Below are 21048 nucleotides of genomic sequence, written 5' to 3' on the forward strand. Positions count from 1 at the left end.
TCAGAAAATACAATGAGCATGAACCCAGGTGAGGGGAGAAACAAGCCCTGAGTCTTTGTTCACATATTATCCACACTAAATATTATGTGACATGAACAAAAAATGCCAGCCCAAGGAGCTTGTCATAAAAATGTGATCTTTAGGGAAGGTGGCTACACCTGGCCACAGCAGGACTGAAAAGTGTGACGTGTAGTATAAATATTATTTTTAATGGCGTCTGATCTTTTTTTTATTGTTTTATTTTATGGCCATTATTAACTGTATTAATGTTACTATAGATTTAATTTGTTCAGTTCAATATATTATATGTATTTAAAACATTTAATGCATTTAATTAATAAATGTCATTAGTGTAAATTTTGTTATTAATATTATGGGTTTGATAGTAACAAATTGTTTAGTTATTTTGCCTCATTAAGCCCTGTTATTAATGAAAAACACAAATACAGCAATCATTGCAGTTTTTATACAATACATATTTTATTTATTTGTTGATAGTTACTTTTTGACCTGTTACTACGGTTTTTCACAATTTGAATTATGTCAGCATTTTTAATGTGGCTTTCCTACTGTCATATCTATAAAACTTGCTCCAAATATATATATATATTTTTTAAGAAACATCACATCATAATCATGTATTCTGCAGCATGGTAGAATACATCAATTGGTCACGAGGCAAAAAAGGCTCACACAAGATTCTCACCATGTCAATTAGAATTAAACCCAAAATTGTATAATGGTGCATGTTTTCAACGCCAATTGTACCATTCTTTAAACAGAGCATGGTAAAACAGTTAGCAGAGTCAATGAGCAACTCCTATACACTCATGACCACCATGAGTGACTGAAACATTCATATAAACCAGAAATATGAAACTGTTCACCATGGTGCTTGTTTTGACCAACTACACAATAGACAGCTATAGAAGCACTTGGGAGTATTACGAGTGGGAATATTTTTTATTATAATAAAAAAGAAAAAATATATAGCTGAGAGACTATGTTTGTGCCAGGTTGCCATTGGAGAGAGACGACAGGTCAGAACATGTCTCCTGATATTGAGTGAAAAGTGGGTTCCCTGGTAACCAAAGAACTCCTGATGACCACTGCGTACAGCTCAACAAATAACAGCATACTAACTGAAGCCGATCACGTCACCCCAATGCCAACTGACTACTCTAAAGCCCATTAAACTCAAGAAAATCAAAAGCATTACAATTAAAAAGAGAGGGGGTAGAAATGCTGAATTTCAATAGCACTGAGTCTTTGCAACAAAAAGTGGGTATTTCTACCAGAGGAGGGACATTTTTAAAGGAGCTCTGACTCAGCTGTGTCTAGAAGGTAGCCCAAGTCTTGAAAGAGTCTCAATGATTGTTACTAAGGTTTGGTTTAGGGTTATATTAAGTGGTAGGGTTAGGTTTTGGGGCAGGATAGGTGTAGGGATTCTGTGGGACTTACAGTGTAAAATAAACAAAGTGTTTAAACATCCCATGCTGATCTTGGGGGGTTACCCTAACACTCAGGAACAATTCAGTGCAGCAAACAAATGAAATTAATATTACACCATAGGAAACCTATGCATCAGCATGAATATAAATTAACAATTATACAATCAAAATGCTTATGTGCAATTCACTAAAAAAGTATTTATACATTTTGATTAGTTATGCAATCTTTGCAATTGTTCTCAATTCAAACCCAAACTCAACCCAACCCCTAACACATAGCTGTGTGAATTTACCACCCAGCATGTAAGAGAAACCTCGCTTGTCAAAAAGTTATAAATAAAATTCATAAACATTTTACAAATTGACTTTAACACAAAATATTTATAGGGACTATAATACAAGGCAAGGCAAAATCTGACCATCCCAAACTTAAGAGGAAAGACGAGGAGGTATATTTACTGTGCCTCAGCTCACATAGGTCAGTACGACTGACTGAATGGGCTCTCGGCACACCGGACACAATTTGTTACGGTTTTTCAATTTCTTGGCACATGTATAACATGCCATAAGATGTCCAGTTCTTCCATGGACAATACAGCCATTTTTGGGACGACTCTGACAGATTACACATGGCTCGAGGCAGGTGGTGGGCAGGCAGGCCTCCAGGCTGTTGTAGCGCTCCAGCTCAGGGGTCTCTTCCTGGCTGCTGCCCCCTGAAGAGGTGGAGGGCTGGGATGATGTGTTTTGAGAGGGAAGACAATCTCTGGACATGGCAGGAGACTGCGAGCACTTGCCATCGGGTACGTCCACTCCTTCATCTATTTCCAGGAGAGGGTTGGAGGGCTTCGATGGAAGCATTTTGGCATACGAGGCCGAGCTGCGGCCAGTGCTGGGTGGTGTGGTTATGCTGGTGTGTTCTGTGCTGTTTTGTGTGTTAAAGTTGTTTTCACTGATGGACTGCATGTCTGGAAGCCAGCCAGGGCGAACGGTCCAACAGCTTTTGCAGTGTCGAGGTAGAGGAGGGTTGAGCTCATCACACTTGGCACACTTCCAGTAGTCCTGAGTAAACAATGCAACATTAGATTATTCATTGGTTGAAATAAAGAGTTTGATGTATTATTTAGGTGGGCATACTAATGTTCACAATGCTCCCTCCCCAGGCTAACACAGACCTCTTAACTAAGCTACAAAAATGTCTTGGTTACAACCCTGAGCACATTAACGTAAGACCCAAATTTACTTATTAACAACTAGTCTGTATTTAGCAATTTGGCCCACCATAAAGAACATTTGTGTGAACTTCAGTACGTAGAAGATATATGCAACCATTACAAAGGTCATTAACATTTAGAAATCTTAAACATACAGTAACAAAAATAGCTTGTTCTAAAGGATGTAAGGATGAAAATGTCTACTAAATAATTTGAGAAACATTGACACAAGTGGACATCAGTGAAATTAAAAAAAATAAGTAAAGAATATGGCCCCTAAAGTGGCTTTAGTCAATATGAAATCAAAGTTGACCACATTTACTGTCTTAATACATGCTTCCTGTATTATTGTGCAGGACTCATTAGCCACGTTTCCACTATTGGGCCAAATGAGGGCATGCTAGTGCGTGGCAGGGCCAGTTGTGTTCCCACAGTCACTTCCGGGGCTTTATAGTGCCTCCTCGGGGCCAACAGTCAAGGTGGAGTTTCGCCGAACTTGCCAGATTGTGAACAACGGTACAGGTTCAGGAAAAATTAAAAAAATTGCTGGTACAGTAAAAATCTCTTAAAATGCACAATGAACAAAGCGGTGGCCAAAGAAAGACCTTTCCATGGTTCGAGATCATGGACGGTGTGCTGTGACATTGTCCCGCTGTCAATGGAGAGACCACTCGGGACACCAAGGCAGTTACATTCAGTGAGTTGTCAATGCTAACTTATCTTGCTTGCTAGCTTGTTTAAAAACAATATTAACTCAATATTCTAGATAACTAGATAACATGATACCTCAGCTTGAGCTTCCCTCTTGCTTATGAAATGGGCAGTGTGTGTAACCAGGGCGGCGTGTTAAAGGCTATTGGACCAATGGTGGGAAAGCGGAGAGATTTTGGTCTCGTGGCTCAAGTTGAGGCTATTAGCCCCAGCAGGACAGTTGATAGTGGAAAAGCGGCTACTGGTGCATATTACTCAACAGAAGTTTATCCCACAATGATTCCAGAAAAGTAATTACAGCAACAATTCTGGCATTGTGTTATTTTGTTAATTCACACTAGCAGAGCTTTCGCATAAACTGTGCTTGCATTCACACACATCCAGGGAACATCCTGTAAGAACAAAGTGACGTCATGATATGACGTCTAATATGCGCATCCTCTGGGACCACATCGGAAATGTTTACGTTCTTTTGAATGGCACGTCCCACATATACCCTGGCACATATCAAAATATGGCCAGTCAAACTTCAGCTGCCAATCCTGCCATTATGATCATGGACAGCACCACTGAGCTGAGGGGTGATTTCTTTATCTGCGCAGATGACGAGTAACTCTCATTCACATTGTTTTCTTCTTTAAGCATCTTTTTTTGGAACTCTGTACAAGACACTTCCCCTTATTTTTCTACGCTATAGCTATCCTGGTTGAATTGTTGCATGACACCTATGTCATCACAACGCCACACACCCTACATGGCATCGGCTCTTTGTTCACAGACACTTTCCGGGAATGATCCCGGCAATGATACTAAGGTCTGATTCCAAGAACAAATTTTCTGTCACTCAGGCTCTGGCTTGCATTCACCTCTGCAATTACACTGGGAAAATCCTGGCATCAAAGCCCAGTGTGAATGAGGTTTCTGTCTTCATTATCTTTCATCAAAATGCAGTAACCTTCTCGATCTTTTAAATGTTTTTCCTATACAGTTGATGTTATCCAGCCCCGTAATCTTTCAACCCCACCCATTCACCTGTCTGGCTCCATTCTGGTATGTAACGCCCACTTTTCATGACTTATCCCATCAACTCCAGGCCTGCATCTTCTCTTTTTAAATTCAATTTCACACAGATATTGTATGTATCGGATAAATGTCAGATAAAAGTAAAATGGGTTGCAAATTGTGTTTCGTGTTGACATTAAAAGGAGGAAACTCAACCAAAAACAATATTCCACATACTGCTTTGGTTATCTCTGTATCCTCATCAAATGAGTCTTCATCCTCAGCGAAGATTGTCACTTCATACACCTAAAGAAACAGAAAAATATAACGGCAGTGAGTTGGTGTTCATTTATTAGTTTAGTCAGGTCATTATGCTCATTTTGTTTCAATAAGTAGGATTTTGAGTTGAAACCTCATTCTCTCCCGGCACCGAATCATCATCATTGTTCTCACTGTAAGCATCAGAGGCAATGGACTCCACTTCAAACTCCACACTGAAGTTATCAGAGTCAGATTCAGAGTTCTCACTCTCTTCACTGTCCTCACTGTGAGAGATACCTTCACCCTGTAAACAAATAAAACAACAGTCAAAAAATGGCACACAAGTTATGTATTAGACACTACTGTCTTGGGTGGGGCAGTATGACGTTATGCACAATACAACATAGAAACATTTCAACCTTTAGAGACTCTGCTATACTGTTTATTAACATGTGTAAAACATTTTAACATACTGTATATTAAAAGATTATTTATTTCTTATGAGTAAACTAATCTTTTGTCTGTTTTCATTTATATTTAAAAGTATTTTCTCCCAAAATGAGATTTGTAAAGCACAATTCACAAAATTGCAGCAAAAATAGGAACTGCTTCATCCTTATGTAATACATAAAACATTTCGAGTCTGAAATTCCAAGCAAAAACACTTTTATTATGATATATACCATTACTATACCATAAAATTACTCATAAGATGATATAAGATTTTGGTCATCCCACCCACCTATGCAGCTGTCAGAATACGCGTTTATGAGTATGTTTACAGGTGCTACTTACAGGGTTGCTTTGTGCGTTCGAAGACTCGCTGTTCCCTCTCTCTCGGTGGAGGCCGCCAATCACACACCATGACAGGCTGTCATCAAATGTCAGGGAGAAGCTGTCTGACTTGTGCCTCTTCCTGCGTTCTCTGGGCTCGTCTTCTGCCGAGGAACCCTCTATTTTAAACACAAACACAGCATTGAGCTTATTTGTTATCTATGATACACTACTACAAGTGTACACATTTACAACTGCTCCCTAGTCTTTCCAAACATTACCAATCTGTTTCTCATCACACTCTGCTAAATATATATGTAACTTAAATACTTGAGTATACGCTACACATGGCCTAATTTGCTGATGTTCTCTCATTATGTGCGCTCAACTATGGACACTTACGCCCAACAGGAACAATGCTCTCAGCAATAACCCGGTTTAAACGGTGCATCTAGTGGTGCTTGCTCAACAAACTGTCTTTGTGTGCAGGGCTGAGGCTTTAAAATGGGCCACTGAAGAGCAGCTGTCATCTGTGCAAATTCTGCAAAGCCTCTAGATCTCAATGTCCTTTTGAGCAGTCCGCTCAGCGATTGAGTCTATTGCGAATGCCTAATGGATGATCATTCTCTAAAGACCCAATAAACAGAGGGCACAGTAAGAGTCAAGAGTCTCTTGTGCCACTGCTGCCATTCACAAAACAATAATACTAATAAATAAATAATAAAAAACAAACTTGAAATAATGGGGTGGTTTCCAAAACCTACTGAGCTGCCTCCAAAGGCAGTTATTTTAAGGCATCATGGGCGTGCTCCCAACGCGAAGGCTGTGCTAAAAGGTAGGTATCTTAATTATGCTCCCTCCCAAGATATCTTGTTTTGGCCAGATTCAAAGGAAGCATTGCATGTATCTTTCCCCTGTAGGATATCCCAGAATGCACTGTGATGAGCTCAGTAGAAACATTAATCCAAAATAGCGGACGAAGCGAGAGAAATGATAAATATACCTATATTTCATAAACAGAAAATGTATCAATAAAAATGGTTTAATAGAAAACTGACTATTTCACCAAAAATGTGTGTGTGTGCTATATTATACATATATACCATATATACACATTCAAGAATATCGCCTCGATGCTGTTGCGTCACCTGTATTGAAAACAGTTGCGAGTCGAATCTCCTATGGCACGCAGAGTTGCTGCCACTGAACAGCGTTCCAAATTGGTATCTTATGAGGCTGCCTTTCAGTTAGGATGCTGCTATTTAAGACACCTAGCTGCCTATGTCTTCATATTAGGGTGGCTGTGGCTCAGGTGGTAGAGCGGGTCGGCCACTAATCACAGGGTTGGCAGTTCGATTCCCAGCCCACAAGACTCCATGTGCCGAAGTGTCCTTGGGCAAGACACTGAACCCCAAGTCGCTCCCAATGGCAGGCTAGCGCCTTGCATGGCAGCTCTGCCGTCATTGGTGTGTGAATGAGACGCAGTGTAATGCGCTTTTAATTAAGGTTACAAAGGCGCTATATAAGTGCAGACCATTTATGTAGGCGGAAGACACCAAGGCAGCTTACTAGGTTTTGGAACAGACCCATGACTTGTCCAAAGCATTATTGTCCATATCCAAAGCAACTTACAGTACACTTATTAAAACATTATGAAATTAACTTTTTCATTTAGTGGCTGGTGAATGGACAATTTTGTTTATCTATGCTCACCAGGATCACTGCTTCTCCTCCTCCTGCGCTGCTGCTGCTGTGAGGTAGATGAGCGAGACTCAGAATCTGTGTCCTGGAACAGACAGTCGAGTTTCAGTCACACTTCAATCTTTAACACAGCAGGGGCTCTATAAAAGCCATTCAAGCACAAACTCAACACTACCAGGGCAACTGTTTGGAATGGGTCAATACACTGTGGTTCTAAGTATGTTCTGAGCACAAAAAGAGTGTTTACCCCAGGCCCTCTGTCTGGTTCACTTTGACTCCTGGGTTCAGAGAAGGTGGATTGAGTCTCTGTAAAAGAACAAAAAGCAGAGTTTAAATAATGATGCAGATAAAAGCATACAATGTGTTAAGAGTGAAACACAATATGCTTTAATATAGAGAGAGAAGAGATAGAACAAAGGTTGTTTAACTGTGCTAGTACCTGGGTTTTTTACTGGAACAAGGTTCCTGCTGATCATTGCAAAAAGGGCTCTAAAAAAAACAAAACAAGGTCAAATTAACCTTATTTTCATCTAGCGAAATGTATTTTCCAATGCATCCAAATTGGTTTCATATATCATATCAAAAAAACATTTAAAAAAATTGGAGGAATATGTTATTTAGATTGATTTTTCATTACACCAAGCTATCTTATGAAACAGGTGATGGCAAGCTCAGTCAGAGCTAGAAGAGGATCAAATGCCTGAAGCTGCCACCTGTTCCTCTACAGCCCCACGCTGTTATCTCAGGAGTTATTTGTTGTACAGCTGTTTCTGCCTTTCCAAGGGCTCCTGCAATATGGTTGAAAGATCAACTTAAATAAAGGGAAAATGCATACCGGGGCTCTTTGACTGAGAAGCTTTTCACCCCCAGGACAGCACCAAGAGGATCCTCTCCACAGTGGACGATGTGTTGCTGCTGCTTGTCATACAACTCCTTGCTCATGATATACTTCCCTAAATAAAACATAACCTAAACACAAAAAAATACCAGGTTTGAAGATGAAAGAGCAAATCTATTTAAAGGGATAGTGCACCAAAAAAATGACAATTCTCTCATAATTTACTTCCCATCATGCCATTACAGATGTGTATGACTTTCTTTCTTCGGCAGAACACGAACAAAGATTTTTAGAAGAATATCTCAGCTCTGTAGGTCCATACATTGCAAGTGAATGGTGGACAGTACTTAGGTCCAAATAGCATATAAAGGCAGCATAAATGTAATCCATAAGACTGCAATGGTTAAATCCATATCTTCAGAAGCGATATGTTAGGTGTGGGTGAGAAACAGATAACAATGTCATTTTTAAGCCTTTTTTATTTAATTTTTTTCTATAAATCTCCACTTTCACTTGAAGTCCTTTTGTTTTTGGCGATTTGTATTCTTGCGCATATGAGCAGGGAGGATAATTTGCAGTAAAAAAAAAAGGCTTAAAAATGTATCTGTTTCTCATCATATTGCATCTGAAGACAAGTTAATCATGACCAGAGTCTCATGGATTACTTTTATGCTGCCTTTATATGCTTTTTGGAGTTTCAAAGTTCTGGGCACAGTTTACTTGCATTGTATGGCCCTACAGAGCTGAAATTTTCTTCTAAAAATTATTGTTTGTGTTCAGCAGAGGAAAGTCAAACATATGCGAGTAAATGATGAGAGAATTTTCATTTCTGGGTGAACTATCCACTTAATCAATTTCTCCTGCAGCAATGTGGATATAGATCAGTACCCATTTGCAACAAACCAGTTACCAAAAAAAAAAAAACACTAATAATTACAACTGTATTATTACTAAGTGATTTCTTAACTTAAAGAGTTTTGCTGCAACTGGTTGCATGTGCCTATTGAAATATGTAATATAGATGAGTAATATATTCCTGTCAGTGAGTCACAACCACAAATAATTCTACCAAAAGAGAAAATGGCTCACTACTTCACAAACAAGTTGATGATTTTTTCTTTTCTTTTTTGTAATTCAAATAACATTAAAATTACAGCCAAGGTACTATAAACTGTAAAAGACAGTTAAACATGAAACAAACATGTTTCGTGAATATTTTAAAGCCACTCTTGGCATAGTGTGGATTATGTGCTACACGAGATTCAAATTAATTAAACATTTAACTACTAGAAAAGTCAAGTCACGTGCGGTCAAGATCCGCATCCTCTTACCTCTTTCATGGTAAAAACATCCTTGTCTGCACCTGCGTCCTCTAATAGTCTTTTCAACTGCACTTTGGGTCTTACCTGAGGAAGATGCAGTTAATCAAATTAAAAGTCAAGCTCAAAGAACACCATTCAAAAACACACACACACACGCACAACATGTTAACTTACCAGTTCTTCGTTGTCGACCTTGCCGATCTGAGAACTGCTCAAACAACTTTCTGTAGCCATACTGGTAAGTTATCTGTGAAAATAAACAGAGTTAGAATTTAGAAACAGCTATTTGAAGACAAGGTATTCATCAAACGAAATCCAGAACAATGTTACCTGTGCAAATAGAGGTAAAGGAGTTATTGTACATAAGACTCTTCAATATATATAGTCTACTAGCTGTACATAAAGTGCTTGAGCTCAGGGTTAGTGAGGAGTGGGAGCCGGTTCAGGACAGGTTTACAGTTTAAATAGACAGAGAGAGAGAGACATGTCAGGGCTAGAATCCACAGCAGGATCATCATGACCTGGGCGGGTTCGGGCATGACACCTCAAAGCGTGTGTGGCTACAGAAGCCCTACGGTCGGTTAGACTCGGTCTCTCTCTCTGCGATCATGCCCAGGCATGTCCTGTCTCACTGCACCCGTCCTGTTGCTGACTAAGCACTAGGATTTGAAGCTTATCAGCCCAGTAACAGGTGAAACATCGGGGTGTTTGGACTAAAGCGATGACTCTCTTGGATTATTATCGGCCGTGTCAAATAAACTTGAGCCAAAAAGAAAAACGTAAACAACAAAAGTTCACGCCATCATTACAAGTACTATGGATGGATGGATGTTCTTGAAGAACAGTTTTGGACTACATTTCCTTTAGCTATGTTTATTTGCAGACATGTCTACTTACAGAAACGATCAGGAAACAGTACACACACATAAAAGCTTTAGATTTGTTCTCAAGACAACAGAGGTAAAATCAAATGGATTTACATGGATGTTGACATGCGATCTGGACTCGAGTATTGAGCGCTTTTGACAGTATTGTCTATCAGGTTTCAATATATAAGTGAGACTAAAAGCACATACTGTTTTATCTAATTCGATTGTGAGTTTCCTACCAATTAACAGGAACTGCTTAAATAATAATAATTATTATTATTAATAATAATGAATTAGGATCTCATTCTTGCAGTTGCAAAGCATACAATTCTCATTTAAGCTGCAGACGGCATTTCTATTTAATGTCTAAAGTCACTGTTTAGCAATATTTCGTAAAATGTCTTTTCCTACACCCAGGTATGTTTGATGAGCAGATATGGTGCTTTTTATCATTCTAAAATGTTGCGGATTTTAAACAACAAGAGCAATACTGTCGCCATCGTGATAACGTCACAAGTGCGCACACTCTTGAGGAACTTTTTCACGGTGTAAACGCTCAGGAAAACCCGAGGCTTCAGCAGGCCGCACCTCACATCTGTAGCCCGAATCTGAAAACGAATGATTCCACGCAATTAAGTGTGCATTTAAAGCACCAGACTACGTCAAATTAATGCGTTTCTGAAACTACAAGACAGATTCGGAAATGCAATAGCTATATGAGAGAGCGAAAGAGAGGAAAAGTGAAAGTTTTAATTACGTGTCTTACCTGCTGCTGACCGTTGAGTGGCGCGAGCTGTCTTGCTCCCTCTAATGACGCCGTGTGAAACTTGAAATGTTCGAGCACGTGCGATGAGTATTACTCAATAAACACAGAAGTTATCTAATAACTTATACATGTGTATGTATACATATATGTTTATCATTGTTAAGCTGATTATTTTACATTATTCATTTCCCACTAAGTGAAATCATGTTTTATCTAACTCGATTGTGAGTTTCCTACCAATTAACAGGAACTCCTTAAATAATAATAATTATTATTATTAATAATAATTATTATTACTAATATAAAATAGATGAACTTAAGTGAAAGTTCAAGGAAAAACACCAAACTACCCAGTATACACAGGAACTCCTTAAATAATAATAATTAACAGTTATTATTATTATTATTATCATTATTAAATGGATGAACTGATGTGGATGTTGAAGAAAAAGCAGACAATTACCCAGCATTCTGGAACTTCTTAAATAATTATAATTATTATTAATAATCATTGTTATTAATATTAAATAGATTAACTTAAGTGGAAGTTCAAGACAAAGTAGACAACAAGTAAACACTGGAACTTCTTAAATAATTATTAATAATAAAATAATAATTATTATATGGATGAACTGAAGTAAATATTCAAGGAAAAACAGACAATGGGTACAGCTACTAAAGTAACTCTTGAAATACTGATTTGTTTAAAATGTGTGAGGCACTACATCATTCCTATTGGGGTTTTTTTTCCCCAGTTTTGACGACTTTACTATTATTCTAAAATGTGGGAAATAACAACAATAAAGAAAGAATATGAGTGTCCAAACCTTTGACTGGTAATGTATTTTAGTACATGTTATGTAATACTGTTTATAGTTAATCTCATCAAATTGAGTGCCTCTCTCTCATAAAGACCACTGATGAATGAATTCAGCTGTTGATTAATGATGCCATTTTAGAGGTGATCATTACAATAAATGCCAGATTCTACCTTACAAACTAAAACAACTTTCATAAGATGTTTTTATTTCTTGATGAGTAAAGGTGCTCTGCACTTCCTCCGATGAACATAAGACAATGTTGCGTCACCAGATCATTGTGTGTATGTGAATACATCAATGTATATCAACAGCAGATACGTTTGTGAAGTGAAAAGGCAGCAGTCTGTTGTCATGACATGACCCTTACTTACATCAGTGTGATTGTCAGTCTCTTCTGAGTTTAGTTAACTACACAAGACTTTCTACAGTTAAGGGAGGTGCTGTTTGTCCCACAATCCCAAAGCTTACTCATTTAAGCAGTTTAATGATGAAAACAAATGGACCATGAATACAAGTCTCTGTGGCAGGAACTTTTCTTTAGGGCCCGGGCACAATGACTCAAGAGTTTATTTTAGTGCAACATGTTCCTTTAAGCTCAACATGTTTGGACTTGTTTGAATTTCCTCTGTAATAATGAGGAAATTCAATGGACCACTGAAGTCATAAAAAAAAAAAAAGCTTTTAATTGAATTAATGTATCTAAGGATTATGATTAAGGCATTTTATATCCTTGTCCTCAATGCTTAGCCATTTAAATGTAATAGTTGCATGTAGTCATGGTCCATGTTTTCCAATTTGGTCCAATGTAGTCCTTCTAATTTCTTATGTATAAAGTTTTCCAATCCAATTTTATTTAGCATCTGTCTTGATCCGTGTGGGCTTAGAATGAAAGCCTCATAAAACACTGTGCCTAAACAAATTTACTTCCCCTTGAGCAGCATAACATTCAGCATTTTTGTTTACCACATCCTCTTCAGATTCAGCACAATTCGTCACGGTGGACTGAAGCAAATATTCACAAGAAAAGAAGGAAAATATATAGATTTCAAATGAGAGAAAGGACGTTGGAGTGTGACTAACACATTGCAAAAGAGAATAACATGTTGAAAAAGCCTCAGTCAAGCGTTCAGCAACTTAAAAAATGATTGACATAGCATTCCAGACAGTGAGAGACTCCAGTAAACATTACGTCTTTTTGCCAAACAGGCAGTGACCCTTGTCCTAAAATGTTGTGACTAGACTCAATATAAGATAACATAGCATCCTTGAACAATTAGACAAGATAAAACACACAAGGAGTATGTCTGTCTACAGTACTTCTCAAATATAATTTGTAATTGGTTTGAATTGCACCAGTTGAAATGGACATCTGCTGTAATGTTTGTTATACTGTCTGGTCAAGAAGTAACAGCTTAATTTCTGTAAAATAAGTTTTATTGTTGTACAAATCCCAAAAAATTAAAAAGGAAATGTGCTTGACGATAAAGAGCTTTGCTTAGAAACTATCAGCTCCATTTAAGTGTTCAGCCAAGATTGAATACTTGAAATAAAAATGAAATGTTAAAAGTACACGAATGTGGTTCATTGAAATGCTGTTAAAAGTTCTTAGCCACTATGGCTTAAATCTACTTCCATACTGTCCGTGTTTGGTTAGTCTCTTCATGCCCCTACATAGGAGCCATCGCTATGTATCCTGAACACTATCAGGCACTGAACGATGGCTTAATCATTTGATTGCCACATCAGCTAGCCTATGGCCTTTGAATGAGCCTGCTTTTGCCCTCCTCTTGCTCTGCCAGTTTGAAGTGGGTGTATGCCAGGATGCCAATGAGGGTGCAGAGGATGCCCAGACCTTGGTTTAAAGATAAAGGGTCCTGGAAGAGCACATACCCACCCAGTAATGTGATGCAGAACTTGAAGTGTCCAAACATGTTGTAGCTTTAGAGATGCAGGTTAAGGAAATTCCCAAACTTGTTAGACAATGATTACATATCAAGGAGGAACAATTGTCAGGTCAAATGTTAATGTACTGTAACCTTCTGCAATTCCCTTTGACTTGACTTGTACTTAAGTTGAAGAGATATGTAATTGACCAGAAATTATTTCTAATTATTCTGTCTGTTGTGATCTGTGTACACAGGTTCATTACTGGAAACTGCTGATAATGTAGCTACACTGAAAAAAAGAGAAAGCAACTCTATTGAAAATACTAAACTTGAAATCAACTTAATACATTTATGTTTGAGATTAAAACAATTGTATTGTGTAAACTGATATTCAACAGTCGTCAAAAAGTGATATGATCAGACAGATATGAAATGTTCAAATGGATGCATTCAGACTTCTAATGGATGGCGTTCACTCAACGGGATTTTTACTGCTTACTCAATTCAATTACAGTGGCAAGAAAAAGTAATTTTGTATGTGGAATTGCCTGAAAATATGTATACACTTGTCTCCAAATCTGATCTGATGTTCATCTAAGTTACAATAATGAACAAACACAATATACTTTTAACTAATAACACTATTATTGTATTGTTCTTGTACACATTGAATACATCATTCACACATTTACAGTGCAGGTTGGAAAAGTATGTGAACCCCTAGGCTAATGACACCAACAAAAGCTAATTAGAGTCAGGAGTTGGCAAACCTGGCATCCAATTAATGAAATGAGATTGGAGGTGTGGGTTAGAGCTACTTTTACTTTGAAAGCACTCAAATATTTTAAGTTTGCTATTCACAACAAGAATCTGTTGATGTTGACCATGCCTCGCAAAAAAAAAGAAATGTCAGAAGACCTATGATCAAGAATTGTTGTTTTGCATAACGCTGGAAAGGTTTACAAAGTTATTTCAAAAAGTTTAGATATTCATCTGCCCACAGATATACAATTTTTCTATAAATGAAGACGATTTAGTACTGTGGCTACTCTCCCTAGAAGTGGCCGTCTAGCCAAGATGACTCAAAGGGCACACAGCAGAATGCTCAATGAGGTAAAAAAGAACCCTGACAAAGTGACAATGACTTGAAGGAATCAATGGAACTGGTTAACGTTTGTTCATGACTCTACTATACAGTAAACATTAAACAGGCATGGTATCCATGGTAGGACACTACGAAGGAAGCCGCTGCTATCCAATAAAACATTGCTGCGTGCCTGAAATTTGCCAAAAACCACTTTGATACTCCACAACACTACTGGGAAAATGTATTGTGGACTGATGAAACTAAGGTCGAATTGTTTGGTAAGAACACACAGCACTATGCATGGCTTAAAAAGGGCATTGCACACCAATATGAAAACATCATCCCAACGGTGAAGTACAGTGGAGGGAGCATCATGATTTGGGGCTGCTTTACTGCTTCGGGGCCTGGACCGTTTTCCATCAGAGGGAAAAATGAATTCCCAAGTTTATCAAAATATCTGTGCACCAGCTGAAGCTCAGTAAAATTTGTGTGATGCATCAGGACAATGACCCTAAACATCAAAGTAAATTCACTACAGAATGGCTTCAAAAAAAGAAAATCCACCTTTTGGAGTGGCCCAGTCAGAGCCCAGAGCTTAACCCAAAAGAGATGCTGTGAAATGACCTCAAAAGAGCCGTTCACACCAAACATTTTAAGAATATAGCTGAGCTAAAGCAGTTCTGTAAGGAAGAATGGTCCAAAATTCCTTCTGAACATTGTGCAGGTCTAATCCCCAGCTACTAGAAATGCTTGGTTGGGGTTATTGCTGCCATAGGAGGATTGATCAGGTATTAAATCCAAGGGTTCACATACTTTTTCCCAAATCACTGTGAATGATTAATGGGATGTGTACAATAAAGACATGAACGTTTATAATTGTTTGTGTGTTGTTAGTTTAAGCACATTGTGTTTGTCTATATTGTGACTTTGATGAAGATGAGATCACATTTTATGACCAATTAATGCAGAAAATCTGCTAATTCCAATTGCATAGTTTAACCATTACACTTGCTGTGTGGCAATAGGAATACTTTGACATTAGGTTTTTGATTGATTGTTAAATTATTATTTTTTTAACAGTATAACTATTTTTTATATTAATATGAGGATATTTTATTACTACCCAGGGCTCCACGATTAGGATTTATTTCTGCTGGCCTGGCTGGCAATTGGTTATACATTTTTCAAGAGTTTATCTGGCCCCACTACATCAGCAGAATCCACAACAATAATGTTCAATACATAACTGCAATCCAATATGTTAAGTTTGCAAGGCATAAAAAGACATTAACAAATGTAAAATAGTGTGAACACAGTGTTGCAGTTCCAAGTTGCATTTCAAAAACTGGCCCAAAACTCTCGCATACTGCGAGCCCTGCTTTATGTTGAGCCATGCTACTCCTAGGATTTTTTCCATATTCATCACAAAAAAGTTTTACCCTAATTTCTTCACACATTATCAGTATGTGTTGATAACTTGGATGCTTCAATTTAGGACTTTGGTCAAAGTACTCTGGGACATGGCAATTGAAACACATACTTGTAAAGTGCTCCCTCTGCTGGTCAAATTGGAAAAAGTCTCTTGTTATCAGTTCCTCAATGGATGCATTCAAATACAGGACATGTGTTAAGTATGGCTTTGGGCTAAAATGTGGCCTGATTTACTGCTTCCCGTTTTATTATTAACTAAGTGTGTAACTGAACACGTGTTAGCTGTTTGCTGAGCTTTAAGGCTCTTATGAACAAACAATTGCTTGCATTATTGCAAACATATACCTACATCAAAGTCACACTGGATTGAGGACACTGTTAGCAGATATTTGACTAAAGGGTGTGTTTTGTACCAAAAAAAAGAGTAGAGGAGAAAATAGCTATAGTGGAGTCACTGAGATTTTAAAAGTAGTAGAAAGGATACGTAACAGGTGACGTGTTCCCAATGATCCAGTATATGGACAAATTGACTAGGAAGGCGATAACTCCAGATAGAAAGACCAACACCTTGATGGAGATGGGAAAACAAACATTTGTGAAATGTAGTGTCACTCAAAAATTTGAGAGCATCAAGATTGTTACTGTTAATGAAACTATTACGAAGATGGAAAGTAGCCATGAACATTGCTGTAAATAATTACAGTAATAAATGCACATTTAGTCACCTGCAAGACAAAAATAAAGATAAAGCTTAGTGTTGAAGTTTAACACGTTTACCTAAGGCAGGAAAAAAAAACATTTGACATTTTTCCAGGCAGTCTCTGCTAGAACACAAGCCCCTTTTTGTGACTGTTTGTGGAAGCAGGAAATTCTTTCCAGTAGGTGGGAAGAGAGTGTGTGAGCCAAGAAAGAGGGGCACTTTTCTCTTACCAGGGCCTGGAACGACCAGGGGCCGAAGATGCCACCATCTCCAGTGAGCGGTTCGAAGAATGGAACCAGAACCAAGAGAAATGCAGAAGACATGGGTGCCTGATAATACAGTAACTGCATAGAGTTCACCTGTAGCTCATGCTGTTTGGCACCAACCCACTACAACACAAAGGGAGGAGAAATAAATTTTTAGACTAATACAAGACATTTAAGGCATGGTCACATTTACTGTACCTTTGCTCGGCAAAATTCGAGAAAGATATAGTTGCAGGCAGTGCTCCAAAAAAGGGGCTGGAGATCCAACCCGCCAGCAAAGATATACGGAGCCCCTAACCCTTTCAATAACCTTAACCATGAGGGGAAGTGACGCCCCCTTTTGGAGTTGCCGCAAACCCCTTCTGGAGTAACCCCACCCTCTTTAGGAGATTCCATATCCATTTGGAGATCTCCGGCCTGCAGCTATACCTACTTGCGAAATTCCGCGGGCGAAATACAGTCATCTGAATGGGAATCCGTGCGATCGTGAATTTCGCATAATGGTCTTCCATTGGCAAAGAATTTCCCAGTGTGAATTTCGCATGGAGTTTAAGTTTGGTGAACTTTGACAGGCGAATTCGCCTCGTTGACCAATATGAAATTGCTCGGTTTGGCAGTGACCTATGTGTGGGTGGTGCTTTGTACACAGCTAGACTGAATATTCACAATGGAAAACAATATCATTTTATCACCAAGTTTCTTTGTAACTTTACTCTCCCAGAGTATAAAGTGCAGCATTAAAAAGAGGCTGCTAGGCAATTCGTTTTTTGCTGGTTTCACATGTGCTCAATATAAGACATAAGACACCTCCTTCACCGCGAAATTTGCCGTACAAAGGTAAATGTGACCATGCATTTACTCTTTAGTTATTTTTTATAATAATGTTAAAAAGAAACAACCCCTTACAATGTATTTGGTTCATTTGGTTATTATCAATCAAAGGTATTATACAGTCTTTTATTAATTCTAACATTATTTATATCAGGGGTCCCAATGATGGCCAATGGGGTATATATATATATATATATGTGTGTGTGTGTTGAAAAAAGGTTGAAAAAGGGATATGACTTCAAGGTTCAATATGTGTACAAAGTGAGAATGTCAGATTACTTACCACTTGATATAGTGAGGTGACGAAGACCCCTAGTGTGGCAAAGACCATGCCTAAAAGATTGAACTTGACATCATAGTAAGAGTTCAGTATAACTCCTAGAGTGATTGGCACCTGTTTGTAAAGAATAGAAAAGAAGAATGATTGAGCTGGTATAAAACTAGATTACAGCTGTTGATTCAGTACAAGTAACAGTGACATGGCTTTTATCAGCCAAGGAAATTACTGTGAGCATAGTTCATAACACATGCATGTTATAAAAGCAAGTCAACATAATATTAACCAAAGTCAAAAACTAGATAGTTAAAGTTTGTCAAGACCAACTTTGATGTTGCCTTGACAAAGCATTTGTCTGAACATTTTAAAATGATAGAGCACAACTTTAGATAAAACCTTGGAAAGATGAATAGAGCCTTGATATGGCAGGTCTTGCCTTGTGTACGATTGTTTACATTAGAATTTTTTGACATTTGGAGTTTGAAATTAACTAGCGTTCTGTTGGCCAATTTGAACATTCTGTCAATGCAATTCAATGGGATTATTTTAATATTTGATGGTACAGAGTTTGGTGGATGTAGCTTAAAAGCTCAAGGAGTTACAATTGATCGTTTTGGTCTAACCATAGATTTATAAATGGAGATGATTTAGTACTGTGGCTACTCTCCCTAGAAGTGGCTGTCCAGTCACGATGTCTCATGGGCACACCGCAGAATGCGCAATGACGTAAAAAAAGAACCCTAGAGTGACAGCTAAAGACGTAAAGGAATCAATGGAACTGGTTAACATCTGTTTATGAGTCTACTATACAGAAAATATTAAACAGCTTTGTCTAGGTAACATACCATTACATTGCATACTGCTTAAAAGATCCTTTTTTATGAAAATATAACGAATATCAAGAAACTTTTTTCATTTGTTGTCTTTTATATACATTTCAATTTTAATTATATAGCCTAATATTTGAATGAACAATTTATATGTTAGGCATTACAGATTACACTTCTTCTAAACCTCTATATAATGAAAATCCACTTACTAGAGTGAGTTTAATTTTTGTGGAGAATGTCTTTCTGTAGTACATGGTCTGTATGACTATGATCACAGGTGTTGTCATGGACTTGGCCAGCTGGTATGTTCCTATAGTGTTCTTTTGCAGAGAAAGATTAGTGAATACAACAAAGCCACAGAAACTCAAAGCCAGCAGGATGATTTTAGAGGGTCTGAGACTCTTGGGAGAGAAAATATCCATCTTCTGACACATAAACAGCCCCAGCCATGTCACCACGAAATGAATGAGAGTCATAGTCATGTTGGGAAATCGGTAGTGCACATATATCCATTTGTTGATGAACACTATGCAGATTGAAGACAGCAAATTGACCAGCAGTCCGGCAATAATCCGGCTGTTTCCAAACAGATCAGAGAGTCGAGTCGCCATAACGGATTTGATTCAGAAACAGTTTTAATCTTCTAGATGAAAATAAATATGGACAAACAGTTTCAAGCGTCAGTTTGGGTATTTCAACAGCAGAGGGACAAAATAATCCACCGTTTGTTTGTGACTGACAGTGTGGAAGCGGTTCAGAAAGGCTTTCATTATAGGACTGAAGGACTCGCTCTCACACTGCGCGCTGCCTCTGAACACATTGGTGTGACGTCATCAACAGCGACGCTCGTTGCCCGCCAGTAAACAAGCAACGCCACGTCAGTGGATGTACTAGAAATTGGTCTTACACGCCGTCTAGTGGGCAAAAGCTTTAAGAGCTCCTTGGGAAATAGAGGAGCCAGGGGTTTTAATGGAAGCCCATTTCTGGGGAAAAAATTTTACAAAAAAATGTCACACTCTCACTAAATTCCCACCTGGGTGCCATTTCCATTACATCTCAAATTCTGTATAGTGTTTAAAGGTATGTTCACCCAAAAATGAAAAATCTCACCATTTACTGGCCCTCATGCCATCCCAGCTGTGTATGACTTTCTTCTGCTGAACACAAAGATTTTCAGAAGAATATTTCAGCTCTGTAGGTGCATACAATGCAAATGAATGGTGCCCAGAACTTTGTCAAAAGCATAGTAGGCCCTAGTAGTGTCCTACTTGCTATTCTGAAACAAGACAGCCTCTGCAACATATGCAGTCAACAAATGCAACATCCAGAGCACACAGCCTTGGAAACGAGATACAGCTACAGAAACAGCCAGTAGAGCTCATACAGTTGTGCCTCCAACTCATGAGAGAAAAATGTTCTCTCAGAATGTAATCATGGCATGTGTCCCGTATTTCTGTCAGCTGTTTACAAATCAGAATTACTGAATCATTCTTTTGAGTCAGTAAATTTCAGTGAATTGGCCAAATGAGCTTTCTAAATGGTCCGATTTGTTCAGACCACTCTCTCACTAAGTCGATATTTACCTAAAATCAACTGAAACAAAAGGCTAGCTTGTAAAAGAAGTATCTTTGAAAACGTTCAATGACTGCCGTGAACAGGATTTTACGACTGTCCACGCTGTTTTTCGTTTGCTTTCCATGTAAACATTCACTAGATGGATGTCTTTGACCACTACAACATGTTTAGTTGTTTTTTTCAGACGACGTGTCAAGTTAAAAATAACTTCAACAATTAAAAATGTGTCGAGACACTTGCATCCTGCTCTGTTTGTTAAGTGAAGAAAGTAGTACCCATTGAAGTAGACAATCCTGCTGTCGAAAATCATAACTGTATGCAAACTGACATTGACTGCAATCAAATTATGCAAACTGTATAAATTGAGCAATCTGAACATTCCTGGCTCTTGTGCTCAGCATTTTAATAAGGCAGTGCCCATGAACGTGGACAGCCCAG

The 21048-nt window shown here is 38.2% G+C and overlaps 2 protein-coding genes across 3 annotated transcripts; both read right to left on the bottom strand.

Annotated features, from left to right (window-relative positions):
• Positions 1 to 461: 461 nt before the first annotated feature.
• Positions 462 to 10972, bottom strand: LOC127637430 (E3 ubiquitin-protein ligase Mdm2-like). 2 transcript variants are annotated; one of them, XM_052118492.1, is made up of 11 exons: positions 10907 to 10972; positions 9446 to 9518; positions 9281 to 9355; positions 7947 to 8080; positions 7551 to 7600; positions 7359 to 7417; positions 7124 to 7196; positions 5432 to 5589; positions 4788 to 4940; positions 4613 to 4681; positions 462 to 2510 (listed from the first exon to the last, which is right to left on the bottom strand). In XM_052118492.1, the coding sequence occupies exons 2-11, from the start codon at positions 9503 to 9505 to the stop codon at positions 1917 to 1919; spliced, it is 1425 nt and encodes a 474-aa protein (XP_051974452.1). In that variant the 5' UTR covers positions 9506 to 9518; positions 10907 to 10972; the 3' UTR covers positions 462 to 1916. The 2 variants fall into 2 exon arrangements, with proteins under 2 accessions (XP_051974452.1, XP_051974453.1); XM_052118493.1 differs by lacking the exon at positions 10907 to 10972 and adding an exon at positions 9602 to 9730.
• Positions 10973 to 13154: 2182 nt separating this feature from the next.
• LOC127637432 (solute carrier family 35 member E3) lies at positions 13155 to 19832 on the bottom strand. Its single transcript, XM_052118495.1, has 5 exons — positions 19245 to 19832; positions 18212 to 18322; positions 17062 to 17220; positions 16616 to 16698; positions 13155 to 13665 (listed from the first exon to the last, which is right to left on the bottom strand). The coding sequence occupies exons 1-5, from the start codon at positions 19644 to 19646 to the stop codon at positions 13479 to 13481; spliced, it is 942 nt and encodes a 313-aa protein (XP_051974455.1). The 5' UTR covers positions 19647 to 19832; the 3' UTR covers positions 13155 to 13478.
• Between the last annotated feature and the right edge of the window lie 1216 nt (positions 19833 to 21048).

The sequence above is a fragment of the Xyrauchen texanus genome, chromosome 45 (assembly GCF_025860055.1).
Source record: "Xyrauchen texanus isolate HMW12.3.18 chromosome 45, RBS_HiC_50CHRs, whole genome shotgun sequence".
NCBI lineage: Eukaryota > Metazoa > Chordata > Actinopteri > Cypriniformes > Catostomidae > Xyrauchen > Xyrauchen texanus.

Coding starts and splice junctions, on each gene's coding strand:
- LOC127637432 (XM_052118495.1), bottom strand. CDS start 19,646: ATGGCGACTCGACTCTCTGATCTGTTTGGAAACAGCCGGATTATTGCC. Junction 18,323..19,244: donor CAAAAATTAAACTCACTCTA/GTAAGTGGATTT, acceptor CTTTACAAACAG/GTGCCAATCACTCTAGGAGT. Junction 13,666..16,615: donor GGGAACACGTCACCTGTTAC/GTATCCTTTCTA, acceptor GCATCTCTAAAG/CTACAACATGTTTGGACACT.
- LOC127637430 (XM_052118492.1), bottom strand. CDS start 9,505: ATGGCTACAGAAAGTTGTTTGAGCAGTTCTCAGATCGGCAAGGTCGAC. Junction 8,081..9,280: donor ATGTTTTTACCATGAAAGAG/GTAAGAGGATGC, acceptor TTTTGTGTTTAG/GTTATGTTTTATTTAGGGAA. Junction 5,590..7,123: donor GAGGAGAAGCAGTGATCCTG/GTGAGCATAGAT, acceptor TGTTTAAAATAG/AGGGTTCCTCGGCAGAAGAC.